The sequence below is a fragment of the Haliotis rubra genome, unplaced genomic scaffold (assembly GCF_003918875.1).
Source record: "Haliotis rubra isolate DU_JTF1 unplaced genomic scaffold, ASM391887v1 Scf162, whole genome shotgun sequence".
Taxonomy (NCBI): Eukaryota; Metazoa; Mollusca; class Gastropoda; order Lepetellida; family Haliotidae; genus Haliotis; species Haliotis rubra.
The window spans coordinates 1,265,636-1,293,396 of NW_025765581.1; the positions used below are offsets into that span (position 1 = coordinate 1,265,636).

Sequence of the window (27,761 nt, forward strand, 5' to 3'; positions counted from 1 at the left end):
CTGATTCCCTACTGACAACACAAACAAATCATGAATATGTATGATTCCCTACTGACAACAACTCATGAATATGTATGATTCCCTACTGACACAACTCATGAATATGTATGATTCCCTACTGACAAAACTCATGAATATTTATGATTCCCTACTGACAAAAATCATGAATATGTATGATTCCCTACTGACACAACTCATGAATATGTATGATTCCCTACTGACACAAATCATGAATATGTATGATTCCCTCATGAATATGTACTGACACAAATCATGAATATGTATGATTCCTCATAACTGACACAAATCATGAATATGTATGATTCCCTCTGACACAAATCATGAATATGTATGATTCTCTACTGACACAAATCATGAATGTGTATGATTTCCCAATTCCCTACTGACAATAAATCATGAATATGTATGACTTCATGAATATGTATGATTCCATCTGACACAACTCATGAATATGTATGTATGATTCCTCTGACAACAACTCATGAATATGTATGATTCCATACTGACCAAATGACACAAATAATGAATGTGTATGATTCCATACTGACATAAATCATGAATATGTATGATTCCCTACTGACAAAAATCATGAATATGTATGACTCCATACTGACACAACTCATGAATATGCATGATTCCTTAAAAACCCAGCACATCTTGAGACAATCAGCAGACACTGTAGCCTGACACTGTAGTCTTATATCTGAGCCATCTGAACCTTAAGGTTATGTTAGTCCAGAAGTTCCAGTGTTTCACAGATTCCCAGTTTGATTCTCAACATGGATGCAATGTTGATTGATTGTTTGTTGTTTAACGCCCCACTCAGCAATATTCCAGCTATATGGCGGTGGTCTGTAAATAATCGAGTCTGAATCCAGTGATCAACAGCATGAGCATTGATCTACCAATTGGGAAACGACATGTGTCAACCAAGTCAGCAGGCCTGACACCCGATCCACTTAGTCACCCTCTTATGACAAGCATGGATTGCTGAAGACCAATTGGAAACCAGATCTTCACAGGTCTGGATGCAGTATGTCTATAATGCCTTCAATACCAATACATGCAGGTAATATAAGGTGCCCCTAATATTGCCAAAAGGGACCGTTCATAATCTTTGGCTTCTTTTCTTTCTTTCCCCTTTTTTTAGGGAGAGAAAGAGAGGAAGAAGAGAAAAAAGGAAAATGATGATATTAAGAGGGGGGCATCCATTTTGCTCTGGGGAGCTAGGGGTCAGCAATTTTGTAGACACATACTAGGGAGGCGGGTCAGCAGTTTTGTAAATAAAAATATGTTTATAATTATGCTTACAAATTATGGGAAGGGGGGGTCATTGATCTTGTACATGACATGCAAGGGGTCACTTATTTTGTACATAAATGGGGTGGGTGGGTGGTGGTTCCCATTCACTTTGTACATGCTTCTCCATAAAAATCATCACCACCACCCCTAGCCATACATTATGAACGGTCCCTAAGTGTAAGTGAATGAGTGAGTAAGGTTTCATGTCAATTTTAGCAACACTTTTCACGATGTTTCCATGTAGGGAAACAAACTGGAGTCTTCAGTATGACAAGCACACATTTTGTTCATTTAAAAATTCATTCTAGAAAAGAAAACGGTTCATTTAACCGCAACCACATTCCACTTTTGTTTGTGACAAACATTAAATCAAGAGGACGGAATCTCCCCATCCTTTGTATTAACAAAGATGAACATCTGATACAGAAACAGCAACAACACTAACTTATCTCCTGTAGTCATGGGCCCATTTTTGCCTTGATGAAAGTGACACAAATTCATTTCTCACAACTACAAAGGAGTGTTTGAAATAGCTGACAAAATGGGGTTATTATTTTCCCAGTGTAGTGTAACGGGTTCCTACATTGTAACATGTAGGCGTGACGGTTTCAGTTAGACAATGTCACAGGGTGAACATAAAAAGATTAAACTGCAGATAACAGGGAAAATTCTCAAACAACTTGCTACATTTCACATAAAACGCTCACAAATAAACTCTCTGTTCAACAGATTAAGGAGCAATAAGTACCCTTGAAACCTAACTACAAACAGTAGCCATAAAAAGTGGTTGTTTTTGTGTGCTGTATACCAAATTCTTCACAAATACATCGGAGAAGAAGAAAATAACCTGTAGGAATATCATATAACCAAACTTTGTTTAATTATATCACAAATTCAAGAATATTTTGCAAAGTCTGAAATGATTGTATCCAAGAGGGGAGCAGGGCCAGTAATGGGGTTCTTGTATTTTTGTGAAAATAAAATTGGTTCTGGAAAATGAAATTGGTCTTTTGTTGTTTTCTTTTACAAAAAATATTTTGATCTGTTCGATTGGCATGTAAGCTGATGAATAATAAGAAAGGAAACATAATTTATGGATGACAACTTCTTTATTACATATATGATAAAATATAATAAAGACGTTGTCATCCATAAGTATCTTACATTTCCAGTGGTGGTGGGGTAGGTTAAAGCGTTGGCTTGCCACATCTAAGACCCGGGTTCAATTCCTCACATGGGTACAATGCATGAAGCCCATTTCTGGTGTCCCCAGACGTGATGTTGCTGGAATATTGCTAAAAGTGGCGTATAATAATCACTCACTCACTCACTCACTCTTACCTTTCCTAAAAAGTTATTTTCCTCCGATACTGTATGTATATTTCGAATTAAATTTAATGTCCAGTTTCAGAAATGGGAGACATAAACAGAGACCTTTCACCTTCCTAGTTAAAATAAACAAGTTATAACTGTGTTTATAAGTCAGGCCAGAGTTAATCGTAATAAACAATGTCACAGAGAGAGCGAGTGGGACGGTGAACATGGATTGTGTGACACTGTCACTTGCCCCGAGTCAGCAATAATTCATTACAATGTATTCAGGTCAGAAGCTGTGGACTTAATGACACCAAGAAGCTGCTGGGTACAGTTACAGTAACCGGACTAAGGCACAGACAATTCCCACATGCATATATTAACCAACTTGAGTGAGTGAGTGAGTGAGTGAGTGAGTGAGTGAGTGAGTGAGTGAGTGAGTGGAGAAACGAACCACGGTATTTGGTGTGCGCTTTAACCACTAGTCTACCCCACTGCCCCTCTGAATCTTAGAAGACCCCAAAGAAATCACCTGATTGTTAAAACTGTAACTTGCAGACTAAAATCACTGTCAGTGGCCATTTTAGAATTCAGATTACTTTGTCCTCAGGTTTCACAACAACATAATTACTTATCCACTAAACAGCCTGGATGACTGGAAATATAACACTTAAATATTGTTGTCCTATCCTTTCAGAGAAACCCAACTGGACTGAGTAATGGTAGAGACCCGTGAAGATCTGGGTTAGAATTGATCTTCAGTAACCAATGCTTGTCATAAGAGGCGACTAACGGGACCGGGTGGACAGGCTCACTGATATGGTTGACATGTCATTGTACCCCAGTTACGTAGATTGATGCTCATGATGTTGATCACTGGATTGCCTGGTTCAGGCTCGATTATTTATGGACTACCACCAACTAGCTGGAATATTGCTGAGTGTGGCGTAAAACTAAAGTCAGTCACTCACTCACTCATCCAGCATGCAGGTGCTAAGTGGCTGAAACTAATTGGACAGCCATGGTGAAAGGTCTTGGAATGTCATCAATCTTCCTGCATTCAGTTTATCACACACTGCCTCTGGCTGTTGCCAAACAGCTATCTCATCTATTTCTTCTGATAAAGTGCTGTAAGTATTTACAGGTTATATACTACACATAAGAAGTTAAGGAGATTGTTTGTTTGTTTGTTGTTTAATGCTGCACACTGAGATACCAGGAGATAGCAGGCCAGTTTTAACATGTATATCTCACCTTACACATAAACAAACCTGACTGCTGTTCTTAACATGCAAGAAACTTGTTAAGCCACTTAACACCAGTGAACACAGATAATCCCTTGGACATTGCTTAAACAGAGGCACATGTAGGATATTATAACACGGGATGCACACAATACAGGTAGACTTTCCTGAATAACGATCAACACTTATTTTATCTGCAGATTGTTGACGAAGACAATAAAGTGTTACAACCCATCCTGGAAGCCATGGAGGAGGTCAAGGGCCCAGGTAAGGATGATTCCAATCAACTTAACTACGCTTATAACGATAACTGAGTGAGTGAGTTTAGTTTTATGCCACACCCAGCAATATTCCCGCTATTTGGTGGCGATCTGTAAATAATTGAGTCTAGACCAGACAATCCAATGATCAACAGTATGATCATGGATCTACGGAATTGGGATACAAAACACGTGTCAACCAAGTCCAACCTGACTACTCGATCCTGTTAGTCACCACGACAAGCATGAGTTGCTGAAGATCAATTCCAACCCGGATCTTCACGGGTTGAGAAGGAGAAGGGGAGAGCGTGGAAGGTGCTAAGTACAATAGTACTACCCGAAGTCAACAGTGTCCATTAGATTTCATTTTCGGACTCCCTGGGGAGCATACAAATTAGGCTGTTTAGAGGAAAATACCACCCTATCCACAAGCTGATGGTCTCTGAGGGTAAATTACAGGCAACAATTCAGCCCTGCTGGACGTATTCCTTGAAGTTGTATATATATTGAGTTAATACTACACACAGATGGTGGGATTTCTGTACCTGAGTGTCATACCAACATATTATAAACTCATTGACAAGTTCAAACTTGTACACTGCTTCACACATTCATTTCATAGCACATTAACCTAGAAGCGGAAAATATTTAATGAGATATTTTTGACAAAACATACATAGAATTTGGGGTAAGAAAGTTACCAAATTGAAACAGAAAATCCTTGTTCAGAATGTCATGTTTTAAATTGCAAACATACCACAGCGGTTCATCCGTCATCTCACGAACTCTTATAAACGGGAATATATTTTGAACCTTAGTATACCCAGAATCTTAAAACCACCAACAGTTTAACACAAACTAGCTACCGTATTTGTTGCAATAAACATCCTGGCTGCTTATAAAGTCGATAAAAGGGAGGCTTATTAAAATCATGTCCAAGTTAAATTTATTCCAACAAATGAACCTTAGTGAACAAATTTGAAAGAACATTAAAACTTTTTTAAGTGCCATTTAGATGCTGGAATCCCAAAGAGTGAGTGAGTGAGTATGGTTTTTAGCTGCATTTAACAACATTCAAGCAATATTATGGCGGAGACACCAGGAATTGGCTTCACACATTGTACCCATTTGGGGAATTGAACCCGGGTCGTCGGCGTGACAAGCAAACGCTTTAACCATTAGGCTACTACACTGCCCCGGTATGACAAACAAAGAACAAGTTTTATGGATTGATGATTTTCGCAATAGATGTGAAGTTTTGGTGATATTGCTAACACCATTATAAAGCAAGTGCTTATGTTAGCATCGACACCAAAACATCCCATATACTGTAGCAAAGAAATTGTCAATGCATAAAAAGTGTTCTTCTTTAAAGAATTTGATGAACATGAATGGCCAGTTTTAAATAAAATATATTGCGTAATCTTCCCAATCTTTTTGTGTTTTTCTGTACAAAGCTCTTTCATGAATACACTTTTCAGAAATTATAGCTCGTTGTCAGATCAGGTGGGCAACTCAAACCTCAGATATCCGTGCCATGTACATGTGGTTAGCTTAAACTAACTTAACCCTCAGCAAATCAAAACCTTCAGATACAGGAAATATAATATTGAACTGTACACAGCGAGATAAAATTGCAGTGAATAAACTTGGACTTAGTTCGAACAGTGACTCAACTTAGAGTTCTTTTGAAGGTAGATAACAGATATTATACATCCCCTCTGTGTTGTAAACTATCTGTAACATACACAAGAAACTATAGTAGAGGCAGTGAGGTGAGGTGAAATTGGGTTTAACGTCGTACTTGAGAATATTTCGCTCATATGATGACGTGCATGCGTGTGTATGTGTATGTGCGGCTGCTTGTACTAGCCCAGACTTAAGCTGGTTTTATAGTGCCAGCCCACTGAGATACCATGCCGCAGTGAAGCATGAATACCCAACTCAGACACATTATACTGACTCCGAGCCGACCAGTCCTTGTTGTACCCATTAATGCCAAGCGCGCCAGGCAGGGACCAACAAGTACCATATTTTAACGTCTTTTGGTATGACGCGTCCGGGGATCGAACCCGAGACCTTCCGCTCTCCGGGCGGACGCTCTAACCACTACACCACGGAGTAGAGGCAGTAGGGTAGCCTAGCGGGTAATGCATTCACTCATCATGCTGAAGACCTAGGTTCTATTCCCAACATGGGTACAATATAGGAAACCCATGTCTGGTGTGCAGTGCCATGTTTTCACCTGGATACTGCTAAAAGCAGCATAAAACCATACTTACTCACTTACTCATTGGTCAGTGAGTTTAGTTTTACGCCGCACTCAGCAATATTCAAGCTATATGGCGGCGGTCTGTAAACAATTAAGTCTGGATCAGACAATCCACTGATCAACAGTATGAGCATCGAACTGCACAATTGGGAACCGATGACATGTGTCAACCAAGTAAGCGAGCCTGACCACCCGATCCCGTTAGTCACCTCTTACGACAAGCATGGGTTACTGAAGATCAATATTCTAAGCCGGACCTTCATGGGTCTACTCATTGGTCTTAGTAAAGGGCAGCAATAGAGACTACTTCCACACTGATTCAGAATTTAGTCAAGCAGGGTGTTTAAGGATAGGGAAGATTTTTAAGGATAGGGAAGATTTTTATTCAACAAAGTTCTAGTTTTAAGAAGTTTACCCATTTTAGGACATGATAGCACCTTACAGCAAAATTGAACAGGAGTATAGTGGCAAACACATAGCTATGACATCATTGCATTGTATCCTGGTACTGTGATGTCACACCACTATATGATGTCATCAGGTGAACCTCATTGAAGGTTAGAAATCAACTGAAATACTAAAATTCTCACATTTTTATCCATTTGCTGAACAGTTATTACACTTAATGTAGTATAGATTTCATGCATATGTTGTTAAAACATGGAATACTATTAAATACTCATTCATGCAGAACTGCTCTATGAAAATGACATGATTTCCTCTCTTATATTCGTCTATGGTTAAGTGTGAGTTTGGTGCAGTTGTCAGTGAGTGCACCAAGTGAAATACAATGCACACTAACCTTTAACTCAAAATCAGATTACTTTTAAAGTAAATTTTAAAATATAATTTCAATAATACTGTAATCGTATATATTTTCACGGGGTGCAATTTTCACAGAAAGTTCACCAAAGACCTGTTAGCACAGTTGTTTTTAGCATTTCAAACACCTGAGTGATGGTATCCATCACAAAGTTTTCTAACCGATAGACATGCAATGATCAAAGCTAGCTGCCATAATTGAATCGTGTTACTAAAACAATCACAGAGAGAGTTGGGATTATACTTGTGTCAACATGACAACACCTGTCCCATATGCGAGATTAACTGACAACAAATTAAGTAAGAGTGTATACCAGTACTTACAATAATTAAACATAGAAATCATAAAGTAGTGTTTGTTGTTTATGAACACGTTTTGTTCAAATCACTGATTGGCTGCATTAAACAAATTGCATGTTGTTCCTACTTGTGTATTTGTCCGAATTTTGTCATGACTTGACCATGAATATTTCTGGCTTGGTATGATTATTGATGCACAATCTTTTTAGCTTAAAAGTGCGAAAATTAATCCCACGGGACAATAACTACAATGACAGTACCTGTCTCTCAGAAAATGTAAATACCCAAACTAGAGACCAGGCGGTTCCTTAGTCAGGTATCCATGAAATCGAAACAGACAGCACAAAACAGTATACATGTATATATTTGTAAACATGTCAAATCTGAAGAAACGTGCTTACTCAAACCACAGACAAGACTCCAGTGAGAGAGTGAGTATGGTTTTATGCCGCTTATAGCAACATTCCAGCAAATAATATTACAGCAGGGGACACCAGAAATAGACTTCACACATTGTACCTATATGGGGAATCGAACCCGGTCTTCGATGTGACGAACCATCACTTTAACCACAGTGTAAGGCTACCCCACTGCCCCAAACAAGACTCAGATATTCCAGTACATGGTTAAGAATAGCCATTCACCACATATTCTTAAATTAGGCCAGACCAATTTTATTTCTTGTTTTATTGGATTCGGCCTGTTGTATTTTTTCATGAATAAGAAAAAATAAATAAATTAACTTTCCCTGCTCAAAAAATAAAATCCTGAAGTTTTTATTGGCCAAAAATGTAAACTTACAAGAAAATGTTTTTTTAGATGTTTTTCGCCCCATAAAACTTCATAAATTGCCAAAAGTAAAATACTTTGAGTATTTAGAAGGGATATTACTTTGGTGATTTTATTTTTTTTTTTTTCCCTCCTGCCTTTAGGTTTTCTGAGGGCAAAATCAAGTAAAACAAGAAATAAAATTGGTCTGGCCTTAAGGATACATATAAATTTAAAATTAAAAATGTGAGCTTATGTTTCTATTTTATATGGAGTGAATTTGTTTTGATGACTCATGAAGTAAAAATATAAATGCTATTTGTGTTTGACTACAATATTATGTGACTAATTATGTCAGAAAAGCTTTAATCTTTCTAGTACATAAGACACACACATGCAATTGATGAATCATCAGTTACAAAGCTACTCTTTTATTTCTTAGTTGAATGGGTTTTATATTTATAAAAAACAGCAGGTGAGAAAGCACATATGGATTCTTTTTTTTCTATATATCCTTACTTTTGCTACATTCTTTCAAATGATGAATCAAAACCCTCCAAAAGAGTGTCCCAAGGACACAGTATTGGTGGGGTAGCCCAGTAGTTAAAGCATTCACTCGTCACGCGGAAGACCCAGGTTTGATTCCCCACATGGGTACAATGTGTGAAGCCATTTTTCTGGTGTCCCCATTTCTGGTATTGATGGAATATTGCTGGAATATTGCTAAAAGCGGCGTAAAACCATACTCAGTCACTCACTTTGGGGTGAGCCAGTCATTTTAAGAAATTACTCCCTAAATGTGTATTTCAATCATCAATACACAAAATTGCAAAACTTGTTTGTTCTACAAAGTATTGAATGAAGATATTAAACAATAATAAAATCAATTTCTACTTATTTCCAAATCCTACAACATCCCGACCTCTCTCACCCCTGGCGTGGACCCCCTGACCCCGTCTCACCATCTTCATTATCACATACCTCATCCACATCTTATGTTTCCAGATGGGTCATTAGACTTGCACAAGTCTCTTATGTAAAAATTAATAGCATAAATGATAACATATAAAAAATAATAAAACAGACTGAGTTCCTTCTCTAGACTTGCCTCTTCGATGGATGGAATGACCATACATCCATGGGCTCTGTATTCAGTACAGCCTTGGAGCAAGGTTAATGGGTCATGTACAAACAAAGACAAGCCCCACAAACTGTCCACTGTCCATGCTACAAACACATGCTAATCTTCCTGTCATCCATGGCCACCACAGGAGAATAGGAACAATCAGCTTATCATCTTGACATTATCAGTTATGCTGATTACACGAAAATGACACCTGTTCCACGACAATGTTAATATACAACCATATTTTCAGTTAATGGAACCCACAATTTGATCCAGCTGAAGATATGATGGAATTGTCCCCTGTGCTTGAAATAAGACATGACGACTGTCAGTCCATGACAAAGCCTATTGCTCGAATGCAAATACGTGGGGTGGAGGTGGGGTGAGATGGAGGGGGTTGGATTTCCAGATAAAAAACAATAGGACCCTCCAAGATGGTCGCCCTTCATGTCCTGACCCCTCCTCACTTTACATTATACACATTTATTTTTATAAATGTTGGCTTAATGGTAATGATTCATGCATATTTCTGACATTACCCCAAATAAATGTTTCCTTTGTCCAAATACAAAGCTTGTGTACATAACAGTTGTAATTTACAGCATTACAAAACATCCATTCCCATTGTCAAAACATTTTACACCTATGCCGAAAAGTATTAAGTCTATTAAAACTACTGAAAACTACTTATTGCATAACAATAATTGAAATAATTAATATCCAGCGATCCTGCGTACTTAATCTAAACAAATTTATCATATTCATTATTCCACATGATCTTAAGACTTTTATCAGTTGTAACATGAACCTATTTGTCAACACGACCCACTCCCTATCTCGTAAATCCCTGGAAATACAACCCTTCCGTACTGATGTCTATTGCCTGTCAATCACTGTAGAAGTGAGAACCGTATCATGTCAATTTCAACACCACAAACAAATGGCATGTTCACTGACCCATGAAGGTAACAATTCTGTTTCTGATTATTCATGGAGAGTGTCAGGCAGGGAAGAGGCATCACAATGGCCCTTCAAGACATTACATCCATACTGCCTAAAGCATTGAAACATTAAATCCAAGGTTCTGAGTGGCTGTTATTTATAGCAAGGCAGGCTTGTCCTTCTAATGACGCCACATAGCCTTGTCAGAGAGGGGACGGGCAGGATACAGGTATTTGCTCTCCAAGTCGCCGACAAACATGGGATCCGCAATCATTACCTGTGTGGAAATTTTACTTTTTGTTGCATTTTGCACAGGTGAGTCTATTTTAATTTGTTATATGATTTTGATTTGTTGTGTAGCTGGGTTTACAATTATTTGATAAGTGAAATCTTAAAACACAGATTGTTTGTCTGTGGTATCCTTTTTAACCCCTCGTACAAAGTGGAAAGGATCCACGCTATTTGTCAGCTGTGAATTTTTAATTGTCTATTTATACCCATCCTATTTCTTTAAAGTTTTATACTATCCTGTTACTAAGTAAATACTGTGCAAGTAATCCATACATATTTATGAACTGTTATGCAGTGGAATGTATACAGAATTTTAACTTATAGGAAACTTAAAAATACAATGTCAAAATTACTAATAGGAAAGTATCTATTAGTGCTGAATTTTGTTTAATTACATCATTGATCTTAATCATAGCTGTCCTAACCAATCAATCAATTAGATACTTATGAACTCTATCTTTTGACAATATCCAGGAACTTACATGTCAAAGTAGCCCTATTTAGCATAATGAAAATTCTTAAAATCTTCATAAAAAAAGTCAAAATTTTCATAATTTTCTGAAGTGTTAGGAATAGATTAACATTTGTTTATTACATAATTACTCATATACAATACTCAGTTGCAGTTAATTATTAGGTATAATTATACATTTATGACTATTTATTATTTCACCATATGATATGACCAATACATTTCTGAAAACAATGTTAATGATAATAATCTATCATGTCCATAACCAATACTATTTGTCCTACACAATATAACTGACTAACACCAAGTAATAACATAAATGTGTATAACATGAAATCACAACTTCAAAAGTCAAAATCAGTTACATAACTAACAATTATTTCAAAACTATATTGGAAAGGTCGTTTCGATTTCAAAAAGGTTTAAATATAATGGTCTACTACTAGGCTATTAAAAGCAATCCGGCTTCTTTCAACTTCAGTAACTGGGTTTATCGCTTGCACAGTAGACTTCGTGAGTAATAGACATATGAAATGAACACCTCAAGGCATGTACATGTCGCCATTAACAAGCCAGTCAGCTGTCATCAGGACATTCACGTTAATACCTCAATGTCACCTCGAAGGGGAAACTTCCCAACGACGACGCCGAGTGTCATCAGGATTATATGGCCCCGTATATCATACTAGACAAGGGTCATACAGTCATACAGTTTGATTAGAGGGCATACTAAAACCTAAGGTAGTCCTGAAACAGTTTTACAGAGCAGTAAAGGTGACGTTCATCTCAGTCCCATGTTATTTACTTCCAGATATATTTAAATGTGGAGGAAAAAAAATATGGAAAAGAATTTGTTTTTTGTTGTTTTCAAAGATAAATGCATTCATTCATTCATCATATCACTTCTTAAGTCAAATACTATCTATCAAACTAAAAGCAACGAACTAAGATACATCCATTCACTAAAATTGAACTGAAAACATTTGATGGAAGCACCCATGTGTCATTAATAAATGTTGCTTTAACATGATCTCAAATCCTAAATTACTGAATTACTTTAAAGTTTATGAAATAGATAAAAAAATGCTATGAAGAAAATTCATTCGAACTGTATCATAAAAGGGCAATAAAAAGTTGCTGACAGAGCAATAAAACAATAATCCCTGCCACGAAAAGTTTCCGTCTGTCTCTTAATTTGTACTGTACGCTTGCTACGGCCAAGGTGACCAACATGTCGGCCTGGTACAGACATATTTGCATAGTCTTAAGAACAGCCCATTCTCCCTTTGAAGTTAACAAAAGTCAATCTCGTACTTCCCTTTCATTTTCTACAATTTCTTTCAAGGAGTAGCCGTTGTAAGCCTGGCCACTGCCAAGGTCATACATTCATATGGCTACAGGAAGTAACAGCTTTCATATTCGTTATTTGCAATATAGAGGTTTTATTGTGACATTCTGAATTAAATCTGCATATTGTTACTCTCGGTTTGCTACTAGCTATTATTGAAATGCTCCCTCTATAAAGTCCAATGTCATGCAACTTCAACAGGGTATACAGCTTACCAAAGATGCATATCAAATGTGAAACACTAATGCCCTTTCGTTTCATGATTTGCCACTTTTTCCTCTCTTAATGGGTGCCCTAAATCATAATAAGGGCGATTGCGTTATGGTTACTGACTATAAATAGAACATCTGGTAAATTTGTAAGTTGTAAATGTCCATAACTTGACTTCATCACTCACGAAGTTGACACAGAGTGATGTAACTGAAATATTGTTCAAAGTCGCTCACTCACTCACTCACTTGGTGAGCAAACATGTTAAATAATATGTAATATCAGTTAACAAAAAATGTGAAAATTGACACTAATAACCTTAAGAAACACAGAAAATTACACAATTTCATATTTCTAACAACACACGATCATCCCAACCCTTGATATATTTCTGTGAAAGCTTGACATCCCAAGACGTGAAGAGTTAGTTAAATGGTCGCTCCCACCAGGAAGTCCATCCATTGTCTACCATCAACTTGACATAATGTACTCCAAGGAACTTCTGTCTCGGAACTTGTGATAAATTGCAGTGTCATTTACCGGCAAAAAATGATGAATGCTTTCTTTCAAGCTTTAATGTGTAACTACGTATCTGCTGGTTGGCCTGCTTTATAAAACCATCAAACTATTTTTGTCCAAACCATAAATAAACATGAAGAATTGTCAGTGGGTGAGTGAGTGAGGGTGATTAAGTGAGTGAGTGAGTGAGTGAGTGAGTGTAGGTGAGATGGGTTGAGTTCGCATTTGAGTGAGAGTGGGAGAGAGAGTGTGTGTGAAAGAGTGAGTGAGTGAGTCTGTGTGTGTGTGTGTGTGTGAGAAAGAAAGAGTGTGTGCTCGTGTGCACGCATGTGCATATTTGTTTTTAATGCAGCTTTATGATGACAGACTGAAAATAATCAAATCTGGATCCAATAATCCAATGATTGATATCATGAGCAGGGAATCACGCTGTTGTCAATCTGTTGGGATATCTTATCAATCTGACCACTCCATCCATGAACACACTTATTACAGTACAGGCAGCAGCCGATCAATTGTAATCTCCATGGGGCACCTGTCATAACCAATGATCTGTAGAATCCCATATAAATATATCATGGACTGTGGCACTAAACATCTTAAATCTTAAATTAACTCTGTTATCTACAGGACTGATTTGGATGTAACATTTATGGATTCCAAGCACAGAAAGCTTTGAGGAACCATGTCATAATATAATTAGAAAGCAATCAAATCAATAAAACTAGAAAGTATTAGAATATTTTGAGAAAATTGGTAAATTACACCCGCAATGTTTCTTTTGAAGAATACCTTACACCTTTTATATAATCAGACACTTAATCACTTAAGTAGATAAAAAAGGGCATAGCTTCAGGTTAGTGACCCGTATCATATGGGTATCATATTAATCATTACAAAGTAACATCCTTTGTTTTCAAGCGAATCAAATCACTTATGACAGCCAACACAAGGACTCCTTTCACCAAGAAGACACAACACAAGATCAATTTCATGTAGTCCATACCAAACAGATGGTATACATCTCCAGGCAATGGAATTATATATCTGTCAGTCAAACTCAGCTGACATCTTAATTACTTAATTACCCTGTCATGTAATAGTCTGTTTACCATTGCAAAGCTGTCAGGTATCAGACAAGGTTGTAACCTTGGTCCTTATCTCTTCATGTCAGTCCTACAGAAAATGACATTTGTTCAATTCACACCAAGTCAGCAGAATTGTGACATAATGTAGTGCCCTATGCATTCACTGTGTGGAATTTGGTGCATCATGCATAGAATGATGATGATGGTGATGATGATTATGATGATCATCATCATTCTATCTACTTTTAATAGGGATGATCAGTTTTGCTTGTGGAAAGATTTGAAAAAATCCCTATCAATAGAGTACTATGTCATCATCATCATCATCATCATAATCTACTTTTGATCAGTTTTGCTTATGAAATGACTACAAAAGCCCCATCAAAAGTTCAATAGCATATTTGCATCAGGACTGTTTAATACAGTCTAAATCACTGCATCCTTCTTTGAACAATTAAAAGTCTCAGTTTACTGTATGCAACATGCAATGCTGACCAACCAAAACCAGAGATGTCGTCGCTTGGCTGAGAGATATCTTTCAAAAACATTTTAACCTTCAATAGTCTCATGTTAATATGTTTGACATCAAAAGACATCAGGATGAGATTCTCCATACATCACTAATGTTCAGAAAGATATAAGATGTGTGTATAAATGTGATTAATTTTCTCATAAATATAAGGAAAAAAGACTGACAAACAGGCAAAGACTATTTACATATCTTTCCCCATCTACTTCATAACCAAATAATGGGAGCTCTCTCTCTGCACTTCTGACTACACTTGTGAGGCTTAAAATGAGTGACGAAATGAAATTACAAAAAGACAATGTTCTGCATACGACCAAAAAGACGCAAACTTCTATTGGGGCTTTAGACATACACACATTTATTTCTGATATCATTAACTGAGATGGACCAGAGTAGAGCCATTAAAGATGAACATAGTCGGGACATGACAAAATTAAAATCTTCATTGCCATCAGCCTCACTAACATCCAGACTGGCCTCAAATCGGTTTATTATCATTAAATGCCTCAGATGAAGAAAATTGTGAAATGATCCCTTCTTTCGGTACTTGATGGAGTATCACATGCTTAGCCCAGCTAAAAATTCATAAAAGGTCATCTAGTGTCACACTTCGAAGTTTTAAATGAAATGAACATAGATGTCCAGTTTCTGCCAAATACAATACATTTTTTAAATATCTGGATGAAAAGCTAAAACTTATTGGTAATTGTGGATTTGATATGATTGTGTCTCCAGTTATGTCTTAAGTCATTTGAACCATGAAGATCCGGGTTAGAATTGATCTTCAGTACCCCATGCTTGTCGTATTCAGCTCACTGACTGGGTTGATACATTATCCCAATTGCATAGATCGGTGCTCATGCTGTTGATCCCTGGTCTGGTCCAGATCCGATATTTTTACAGACCACTTCGGCATTCCTCCAACATCAAGCTGGCATGCCATGATATAACTGGATTGTTTTTAAAGAGGTACATCAAAAAACAACTCACTTTCAGTAAAACTGGATATCAAAATACAAAATAAAAATTCATTTAAAAAACAGCTAGATCTCAAATGTTGCCGACGCAAATAGTTGCAAAATCACCAATACGTCGTCAAGCAATTTTCACTCACTCACTCACTTCAAATGTTGAATTTCCTGGTACACTGATTTCCACACTGTTTCACCTGAGTGAAAAAATGTGCTAGTTGATATGTGTGATAGCTAAAAACACTATTGTCTGCGTCTACAAAGGTGAATTTCGACACTATATACTGTGCACTTGTGACAAGGCGAACTCAGGGGAACATGCCCACAATGGGGAAGTGTTGTGTAGATTTCACACTTTGGTGGTGAGCCAAATGGACAATTGATCCAAGCTTCTCATGTGTGCTGTAAAACGACTTACAGAACAATACCACGAGACTGATGGAAGAAACTGAGCTTGTGAACACAATGGTGGATGACGATGGGTACATGCTTGAATGAATAGGCCACCCTCTGTAGCGGATATCTGTGACTAGCATGTCAATGTTAGGCTTCGAACATTTCTTTACACTTGTGAAGTCACAGAGATAAGCCGTTTGATATTCAGGGTCGTGAAAGAAATAATTTGTTCAAAGCGCTATTTTGTTCTCGCGTTTTACAAAAGATGTTCATAGTAAAGAAAATGTGCTGTGAAATAAAACAATATGATTGTTCAACTGTCCTTCTAAAGTATATATAGCTTCTGAAAGAAAACATATCCGGTCTCAAATAAAAATACACAACCCACATCAGTTGAATAAATAGTTTGTCCCTAAGACAAAGAGGTAATGATAGACTAGTGCTTAGTACCCAAATACATATAATTTTAACAGCCTGATATATATAATTTTGACAGCTCTTAATCTATATAATTTTGACAGAAACAAATAATCCCTTTAAAACAGCGATTGGAGATTCAGAACCTGCAGAATCTGGACTTGCTTCGTTTAGGGCTTTAGCATTGCAGAAAGGGGCGGATTGGAAAAATACTGTGGTTCAGGGACTTTGAGACAGACTTAAGCAATGACTGCAACTGCTGTAAGTCAGGGTCTTTGTGCACTAGCCTCCAGTCCGTGTCTAATAAAACTTTGTTTGGTCCAGTGTGTTTAACAGCAGTCCATGAAAAAAGATCAAATTTGAACATGATGTTGAGAGTTAAGTTTGTACGTGTAGACTCAAGTCTTGTAGCCAATACAGCAGAGAATGCTAAACGGTTAATGTTGCCAAACTGATATATCATATGATGCAAGGGTTTCCTTTGTAATAATTAAAAGCAGAACATACCCCAGTTCTTGGTGATTCTTCAAAGGCAACTGACAAATGGCTATATATAGTTTGGTTTGTATGTTGTTTAATGCCTCACTCAGCAATATTCCAGCTATATGATGGCAGTCTGTAAATAATGGGAGTCTGGACCGGACAATCCAGTGGTCAACATCATGAGCATCTATCTACACAATTGGGATACAATGACATGTGTCAACCCAGTCAGCGAACCTGACCACACGATGCAGTCAGTCACGTGTTTTGTATTTCTTACGACAATCATGGGTTTCTTACTACTGAAGATCAATTCTAACCCAGATCTTCACAGGTCCAACGGTCAATATGACCTTATCTTGAATGTCTGAGAACTTGGTCATCTCATGTAATGGTATTGCGACTTTAACGTGTTTCTTTGTTGTATATACCTGAATGTCATGTCAAGATGAGGTGAGTTAGATTACTAAGATGAGCACCAGTTAGATTACTAAGATGAGCACCAGTTAGATTACTAAGATAAGCACCAGTTAGATTACTAAGATGAGCACCAGTTAGATTACTAAGATAAGCACCAGTTAGATTACTAAGATGAGCACCAGTTAGATTACTAAGATGAGCACCAGTTAGATTACTAAGATGAGCACCAGTTAGATTACTAAGATGAGCACCAGTTAGATTACTAAGATGAGCACCAGTTTTCACCAGTTAGATTACTAAGATGAGCACCAGTTAGATTACTAAGATGAGCACCAGTTAGATTACTAAGATGAGCACCAGTTAGATTACTAAGATGAGCACCAGTTAGATTACTAAGATGAGCACCATGCCATGCTCATAGGTTTCACCGAACTGTAAACAGTTTTTGTATTTACCAGAATGTCATGTCAAGATGAGGTGTTTCTAAACATCTAAGACTTGCATGACTTCAGAATCTCCCCAACATCAATGTGACATGTTGATTTAACCGAAATACTGTTTAAATTGCGCTTGAACCAGTCTCACTCAAATATTGAGTGCTAGCCACTTTACATTAAATTGATATTAGTGTAACAATCTGAATCAAAACGCTCTAGAAAACATAGATTTCAGAACAGGTTTCCATTCAGGTATACATCACATATCACTGACCTTCTAATGACCCTGACCTTACTTCAGCAAAACAAGATGGGCAGGATATACTGATGTTATTCATAACCACCCAGGGTTATAACTGTCATTGATATTATTTAAACACAGCCGGAGATGAATTTACAGCTATTCCTGTTGGGCTTTAAATTCTTTTTCGAGTTTATTTGCACTGTTTCCTTTCATGTGACACAGACACAAGAATAATTACACACAGCACTTCAAATGAAATTTGATGTTGAAATTGATTCTCCATTTTGAATAATTTTCATCAGAATTTTGAGTCACACTGATTTAATATTTTTATTACGAGAATAATTGGCACAGATCTTAACATAAGTTTCTAAAATCAAACATAATAACCAACTCTCAATTTTGTTAAATTTCTTTGGTAATTTCACTGAGTCACATCTCCAGGCGTAATGCCAATTACGTCATCAAATAGAGTCTGTTGTGGAATATGATTGATCACTCTTTTATCTTTCTTTAAATTATTTATTCTAGTTTGTTTGTTTGTTTGTTGTTTATTGTTGCACAGTATTTCAGCTATATGGCAGCGGCCTATTATCCAGTGATCAACATCATGAGCATTGATCTACACAGTTGTGACCTTTACTGACATGTACAGTTTCAGACATATGATCTATACAATAAAGGGCAGGCTATACACTTTTCCAAATGTTGACACAGAAATGTCATTGATCAAAGCAAGACTGCCATGATGAATAATTATTATATCCTCTTTACTATCAAGAGTAGAAAACAATAACTTGCCAGCTTGAAGTCTGTATACTATGTCTGAGTGGAGCATTCATGATCATCCATGTTAAATATATAACATCAATGGCAGAAAATAGCCTTGTTTACCTGACACTGAGTCATGCTGTTTCAATGGTCAAGCACTGTAAAAAAAGTCTAGTCTAGTCCAGCCAGCCACATATACACATTCATAAATATCACTATGAAAGAGAAATACTCTCAAAACCTGACCTCACACACACCACCTACAACCAACTGCATTCACACATGTATAAATATCACTATGAAAATAATATACTCTCCAACCCTGACCTCACTCACCTATAACCTGAAACACATATAATAGTATTCCACACAATAAACCATGGGTGTTGTCAGAAGATGAATCACCTTCTCCTTCCACTACATCAAACAGACAATAAGAGAACAGTGGACCAAACATGTCGGTTTTATAGTGCTACATATCTGCTCAATGTCACCTGTATGTCCTCTGTGTTCAGAAAGAAGTGGGCGGTGGGGTAGCCTAATGGTTAAAGCGTTGGCTCATCAAGACCGGGTTCAATCCCACATGGGCACAATGTGTCGTTTGATATTCAGGGTCGCGTGAAAGAAATAATTTGTTCAAAGAGCTATTTTGTTCTCGCGTTTTACAAAAGATGTTCATAGTAAAGAAAATGTGCTGTGAAATAAAACAATATGATTGTTCAACTGTCCTATCTAAAGTATATATTGCTTCTGAAAGAAAACATATCCGGTCTCAAATATAAGTACAGAACCCACATCAGTTGAATAAATGGTTGGTCCCTAAGACAAAGAGGCAATGATAGCCTAGTGCTTAGTACCCAAATATATATAATATTAACAGGCTGATATATATAATTTTGACAGAAACAAATAATCCCTTTAAAAATGTGATTGGAGATTCAGAACCTGAGGATATCTAGACTTGCTTCATTTAGGGCTTTAGCATTGCAGAAAGGGTGGGATTGGAAAAATACTGTGGTTCAGGGACTTTCAGAGAGACTTAAGCAATGACTGCAACTGCTGTAAGTCAGGGACTTTGTGCACTAGCCTCCAGTCCGTGTCTAATAAAACTTTGTTTGGTCCAGTGTGTTTAACAGCAGTCCATGAAAAAAGATAAAATTTGAACATGATGCTGAGAGTTAAGTTTGTACATGTAGATCCAGTCTTGTGGCCGAGACAGCAGAGAATGCTAGGGGTTAATGTTGCCAAACTGATATACCATATGATGCAAGGGTTTCCTTTGTAATAATTAAAAGCAGAACATACCCCAGTTCTTGGTGATTCTTCAAAGGCAACTGACAAATGGCTATATATAGTTTGGTTTGTATGTTGTTTAATGCCTCACTCAGCAATATTCCAGCTATATGATGGCAGTCTGTAAATAATGGGAGTCTGGACCGGACAATCCAGTGGTCAACATCATGAGCATCTATCTACACAATTGGGATACAATGACATGTGTCAACCCAGTCAGCGAACCTGACCACACGATGCAGTCAGTTGCCTCTTACGACAATCATGGGTTACTGAAGATCAATTCTAACCCAGATCTTCACAGGTCCGCAATGTCTGAGAACTTGGTCATCTCATGTAATGGTATTGCGACTTAACGTGTTTCTTTGTTTTGTATATACCTGAAATGTCATGTCAAGATGAGGTGAGTTAGATTACTAAGATGAGCACCAGTTAGATTACTAAGATGAGCACCAGTTAGATTACTAAGATAAGCACCAGTTAGATTACTAAGATGAGCACCAGTTAGATTACTAAGATAAGCACCAGTTAGAGTTAGATTACTAAGATGAGCACCCAGTTAGATTACTGTTTAAATTAAGATGAGCACCAGTTAGATTACTAAGATGAGCATTTCAGCAAAACAGTTAGATTACTAGCGAGGAGATGAGCACCAGTTTTATTACGAGAATAATTGGCACAGATCTTAACATAAGTTTCTAAAATCAAACATAATAATCAACTCTCAATTTTGTTAAATTTCTTTGGTAATTTCACTGAGTCACATCTCCAGAAGTAATGCCAATTCGTCATCAAATAGAGTCTGTTGTGGAATATGATTGATCACTCTTTTATCTTTCTTTAAATTATTTATTCTAGTTTGTTTGTTTGTTTGTTGTTTATTGTTGCACAGTATTTCAGCTATATGGCAGCGGCCTATTATCCAGTGATCAACATCATGAGCATTGATCTACACAGTTGTGACCTTTACTGACATGTACAGTTTCAGACATATGATCTATACAATAAAGGGCAGGCTATACACTTTTCCAAATGTTGACACAGAAATGTCATTGATCAAAGCAAGACTGCCATGATGAATAATTATTATATCCTCTTTACTATCAAGAGTAGAAAACAATAACTTGCCAGCTTGAAGTCTGTATACTATGTCTGAGTGGAGCATTCATGATCATCCATGTTAAATATATAACATCAATGGCAGAAAATAGCCTTGTTTACCTGACACTGAGTCATGCTGTTTCAATGGTCAAGCACTGTAAAAAAAGTCTAGTCTAGTCCAGCCAGCCACATATACACATTCATAAATATCACTATGAAAGAGAAATACTCTCAAAACCTGACCTCACACACACCACCTACAACCAACTGCATTCACACATGTATAAATATCACTATGAAAATAATATACTCTCCAACCCTGACCTCACTCACCTATAACCTGAAACACATATAATAGTATTCCACACAATAAACCATGGGTGTTGTCAGAAGATGAATCACCTTCTCCTTCCACTACATCAAACAGACAATAAGAGAACAGTGGACCAAACATGTCGGTTTTATAGTGCTACATATCTGCTCAATGTCACCTGTATGTCCTCTGTGTTCAGAAAGAAGTCGCTCCAGGCTTACCAGATACAGTCTAACACTGTTGTGTCAAAGTTGGAGGGACCTACTTGAATATGGGCAAATCAAGATTTGACACAAATGAAAAATGAATTGAGAATGATAGACTAAAAAGGGACAAGATTTTACTTTGAAACAACCATAAGCACGACACATGAAAGTTTGACACAAGAATGTTTGACAGTATTCCCTTAGCTTGACAATACACTCTCAGTCTGTGCCAAAACCTTTTGCTGGGTGGTGGGTAGCCTAGTGGTTAAGGCGTTCGCATCATGCTGAAGACATGGGTTCAATTCCCAACATGGGTATAATGTGTGAAGCCCATTTCTGGTGTTCCCCGCCGTGATATTGCTGGAATATTGCTGAAAGCGGCGTAAAACCATACTCACTCAAATACTTTTGTGGCTACTAATCTGAATTTGGCTTTTAGCAGAGTTTTCAGTTGATAGTTGTGCTATTATACTGACTAGTGCCTCTAGACAAAATATAGATATAGAAGACTTGGGCATCGGCCAGATGGCTCAAGTCGGATTCCTCAATAATCTTCTCTTAAGTACTTCATTCTTACTGCACATTCAATCTGATCTACCGTATAAGACCGTCTATAAGACGACCCCATGGATAAGACGACCCCCAAACTTGACCCTTAAAATCAGTGTCAAAATGGTATGTTTCGTGCATAAGTCGATCCCCCGCGATGGGGTCCTAATCCCGGCAAACACAGACCACAGACAACTGGCAGTTACCAATAATGATAACTTTGGTCCACATTATTCAAAGAATTCACAATCATATATATTGTGTCTACTCACGGATCGAAACGAAATGTAGTTGACAGAAAATGCATAATATATTTTGCTTCTCTAAATATCATATTTATTGTAGCAACAAACTGGCTTGCTTATTTTACCCCATTCAACAATCACGAACTGATTACCGCCTCGTTTTCTATTGACTGCTAGTTTACAGTAACATCGGTAAAAATGTGTGAATTTAAATGGCTTCCGTATTTTACCCCATTCCATGTGCGTACAACTTCTGCTTACCACGTTCACGTATAACCTTAGTGTTGATTATATATATTTTACATAAAAACTATAATTAAAATTACACAATGCTAGGTTATATTTCTTTGGGTTAAATGATAGTACTCTGTATTATATTTTACTGACGACTGCGTCAGAAATCGTCCCGTTATATTATTGTGCATGTTTGAACTTGATCGCCGGGAAACGTGTGCACAGCTGATTGCTATTTCCGGCTCAAATACACACGGTAATCTTAATCTTAATTAATTTATAGAGCAAAAAACTGTAACTAAGATTACACAATGCTAGGATATATTTCTTTGGGTTAAATAATAGTATTCTGTATTATATTTTACTGATGACTGCGTCAGAATTCGTCCCGTTATATTATCTGTGCATTTTTTAACTTGATTGCCGGGAAACATGTGCACAGCTGATTGCTATTTCCGGCTCAGATACACACGGTAATCTTAATCCCTGCAAATAATACAATGCCCAGCAAAAACAACTTAGAACTTAAAAGGTAAATAATCTTGTCTAGTGATGTTTAATTGCAAATTTGACGTCTCTACTGACAAAGTCTTCTTCTGTTGTTTGTTCACGCGAAGTGATAGGATGTTGTTTTCTTACCCCTGGAAAAAAGTTTGACGAAAGCGTAACCCATGGATAAGACGACCCCCTTCTACAGACTGCTTTTTTTTGGTCCTCAAAATTCAGCTTATAGACAGTAATATACGGTAGTTCCAAACATCCCAGACCCTGCATATTTCACTGACTCATCACAGCAGAACACTTTGCTGAATTGACTCAAATATTTCGTAACATACTGCATGAAATATCCTTAATAAAGATTGTACTATTTGGCAGTTCCTTCTAAGTGAGATCTGAAACATACACCACTCATACATTATCTAAGCGGCAAGTGAATTGATATGGGAGCATTTAAAGAAAGTGCCATCCTATTTTCAAAAGGGCTGATTTTCAATAGAGAAATCATTTCCACACATCCTTTAAACTAACCAGGAAAACAGAATATACTTTTCATTCCATCATTAACAAGGCAAACACACATACTCTATATTGCACGCCATTATGCAAAATGAAGTCAATTTCCATCTTGACAGTGAATAACAACTGATGGTTGACGGAAAGTCACACTGACAGATACTTCATGGAATAAAATATGCAGACGGTTATAATAGTGGTCCTTTCAAATCATTCAGACATAGTATTGTTACTTCTTCAACTGATGCTCTCTTATTTCACAATCTGCATAAATATCAGACTGCCATACAAGGTGATGAGGCACATTCCATAAAAATGATATTTATTCAAAAGTGAAGGTGGACATCACTACTAACCCCCAACTACCTCAACCAACTTCTCAATGCGTCTCTAAAGTTCCTAGACATTCTAAAGAGTCAATCGAAGAGTCAATCAATGAGTCAATCAAGGAGACAATAAACGAGTCAATCAGTCCCCTACCCAGACAGAAAATTTACATGATAGTCAATATTTACCGGTATCGTTTACAGACTTGTTTCTCAGCAAACACAAGTTTCTTTGTTTGAAAGTTTGCACCTTACCGCTCAATCCCACCAAATAGATTTAGCTTGTTTATGTATTCAACAAGACTCAGTTCTTGTGCTTACTCCAACACGAATCCAGCTATGACAAGTGTATTGCATTGTACTGACATACACTCTCCACACACAGTTTGACAACTTCAAATTTTAATCTTTTATCTACCACAACAAATGTGGAAAATAATAAAATATAACCTACCAAACTATTCATATTGCTGAATTATGGCTCATTTAGGGTTGGAATAAAATAATAACCTGTCTAGTCAATGTCACCCATGGGCAGTTTTCGTCATGTTATGTAATGGTCAAGATTTGATGGCTTGCTGTGAGTCAGGAGTACCGTTGTGTGGCAACAGGCAACAAACTAATATTTACTTTATTAAACAAACTGAGTTGTGGGTGAGCAATACTGGCTTAGCATTTTACGTCTGGGCCATGTTTCACATACATAGACTTACGAAAGTTGTATTGCTGCAATCGCTTTGAGAAACAGAGCCCAGGCATTTTCAGTGATATATTCCTATACTTTCCATCGCTACTGCCTTTTACAACTGTCGCAACAAACTAATATTGAAGGGAGCAGGACTGGCTTACCATTTTACATCTGGGATACGTTTCACTTACATAGACTTACGAAGTCGTAGTGCTGCAATTGATTTGAGAAAAGGCTGGCGCGTCTTCACTAGTTTTCAGAGATCTATTCTCCTACTTTCCTTCACTGCCTTTTACATACTGTGGCAACAAACTAATATTTACTTTTCAAAACAGAGTTGTGGGCGCTATGAGTAATTTAACATCGGGCCACATTTCACATACTTAGACTTACGAAAGTCGTAGTTCCACAATCACTTTGAGAAACAGAGTCGGGCATCTTCTCTGAATCTAATCTTATACTTTCCACCAAGGCTGACTTTTACATCCCGGTATCTGTTTCAACAGAACTGATTATACTCTGACCGTAATGTTTTAATATTTTCATGTCATTAATGTCGTAATATTTCTTCTGTAATGTGATCTGTTTCATAAACATAAACAAGTCATGTTTCCCACAACCTTCTCTAACATTGTTAGTGACATGTTTAAAATATCTTAAAATCATTCACCAAATAATTCTATACAGATGTTCCTCATGGTAATAATGAATATATGTTTTGTCTATAATTTATCCATGAAAGTCAATGACTTAAAAAAATATTTTCTTTTTTTCGTGTTCTAGTCATATTTCTGGCAATCATTTCTGGTGATACATGTTATTACAAAAGAATTTCTGTAAATATGTTTAGGAGCAGGAATTACAAGTTATTATGTATCCCAGAATCAAGGGGCGGAATGTTACTTGCGAAGAATATTATGGCATATAGTATAGTTGTATGTCTCCCAGGAAGCTGAGAATGAAACTCAAGCTGACTCTGTCAGGCTGATTGTAGTGATAATGCCTAATCCGGCTCTTGTCTATTCTGGATTCCACCATATGTCAGTTTCAGTTACTAACTTACATGGAAATAATCCTCTTCACAATACTGCATTGAACAATCACTTAGCAATAGGCTATAACATGTACTCAATGAACTAGCCTTGTATCGACACGTCTAATCATGGATTAACAGTGACTTTTAACAGTTATGTATATACTACACAGTGCACCACAGACAAGAAGACAAAGTCATCAATATCCCCCACAACGGCAAAATACTCTTTATGAAAATGTCTACTAGTTATGATTATGTCAAATGTTTTGGAGTGTATACAGCAAAGTGGAAGGAGAGTATTGAAATGTTTTTAAGACTTGCTCCAGAAAGGAGCACTACAACCAAATTTAGTTGAAGCCTAACTTGTTGCCATGGAAATGCAACAATATGACATCCTCATAGTCACAGACTCAGTCATGTTTCCATGGAAACAGCAAAAAATAAAATTCATATCTGGGTCTAACCCCCCAAAAGGCACATCTAGCGATCATGCTTGATATGTGTACCAATTTTGATGAAGTTAGCATGCATAGTTTAGGAGATCTGCTCCAGACAAGATGACATCCTCATAGCCACAGCCTAAGTCATGTTTCCATGGAAACCGCAAAAAATAACATTAATATCTGGGTCTAACTCCAAAAAGGCACATCTAGGGATCATGGCTGACATGTGTACCAAGTTTAGTTAAGCTACCACCAATAGTTTAGGAGATATGCTTCAGACAAAGTGTGACGAACGGACGAAAGTCGTTTCTCTATCCCCTGCAACTTCGTTGTTGCGGGGGATAAAAAGACAGCAATTCTGAAAATGGACATCACTTGGAAGTAGTTGCTGAGACAATTGTTTTGTCTTAAGTAGTTGATAATCACAAAATGATGATGATGATGATGATGATGATGATGATGATGACTTGGAGATTTTATGAGTCATTTCCAACATGATGCGTATTTCGCACATGGTGACATTGGTTGACCATGCTTGGTCATTTATATCCCACTCCATGACCTAAGGGGCATAACTCTTATGCCTCGCTACACAAAACATACCACTAAAATAAAAATAATGCTGTAATATACCCATGAGCTAACATATGAACACTACAAAAATGCTATAGATAGAAACACAAATAATGTACAAAGGAAACTGAGTGACTATTGCTCAACATAATTTGTTGTCCCTTGACCTGTCTTAATGTGAATACATTGTTGTTCTGTTGCTCACTGAATATTAGCATTCCCTGCCAAACTGGCGTTTCTTTCTGGTACCATGTGTACCACAGTTTAGAAAGAAATACTGTGTGCTCCTCAGGGAGCTGAGAATAAAAACTGAATGCATGCTGATTCAATTATTTAGAAAGAGATACTGTAGTTGTATACTCCTCAAGGAGTTGAGAATGAAATCTATCTATTGATTAAGTTTCTGTTGCTGATACATATTTATACATTATTTATTACAGATTTGACAAGCTGCAGTGAATGGAGCTACAAAGGTGATACAGGTACGTTATCCTATCACTCGATCAGATGTAAGTTACCCCATCTCCACATCTCTCACAGGTATAAAGAGGACTAGTCCAACACTCGTGATCTCTAAAAGCAGTATAACTCCCAGATACGATCAGCTGGGACACAAAGACTTCTCATGACCAACTTCAAAGCCATTGTGTCAACAGTTTGACCCTAGAACAGTTTCACGACACTGGTCGTTGTATTCAGTATAGCCTCATGAATAAACATGAGAAAAGAGTATTCGTGCATGTGAAGACAGTTTATCATGGTACCATCTACTC

At 37.1% G+C, this 27,761-nt stretch overlaps 2 protein-coding genes across 2 annotated transcripts in view; one reads left to right on the plus strand and one right to left on the minus strand.

The window, feature by feature from the left end:
- Positions 1 to 27,761, minus strand: part of LOC124271669 (phosphatidylinositide phosphatase SAC2-like) — a 411,520-nt gene that overhangs the window by 27,451 nt on the left and 356,308 nt on the right.
- LOC124271672 (carbonic anhydrase 14-like) overlaps positions 10,298 to 27,761 on the plus strand; it is a 29,340-nt gene continuing 11,876 nt past the window's right edge. Inside the window, exons 1-2 of the mRNA XM_046706832.1 lie at positions 10,298 to 10,686; positions 27,429 to 27,470. Coding sequence (XP_046562788.1) covers positions 10,629 to 10,686; positions 27,429 to 27,470 — 100 coding nt within the window. The 5' untranslated portion in view covers positions 10,298 to 10,628. The remainder of the gene's footprint in view (positions 10,687 to 27,428; positions 27,471 to 27,761) is intronic.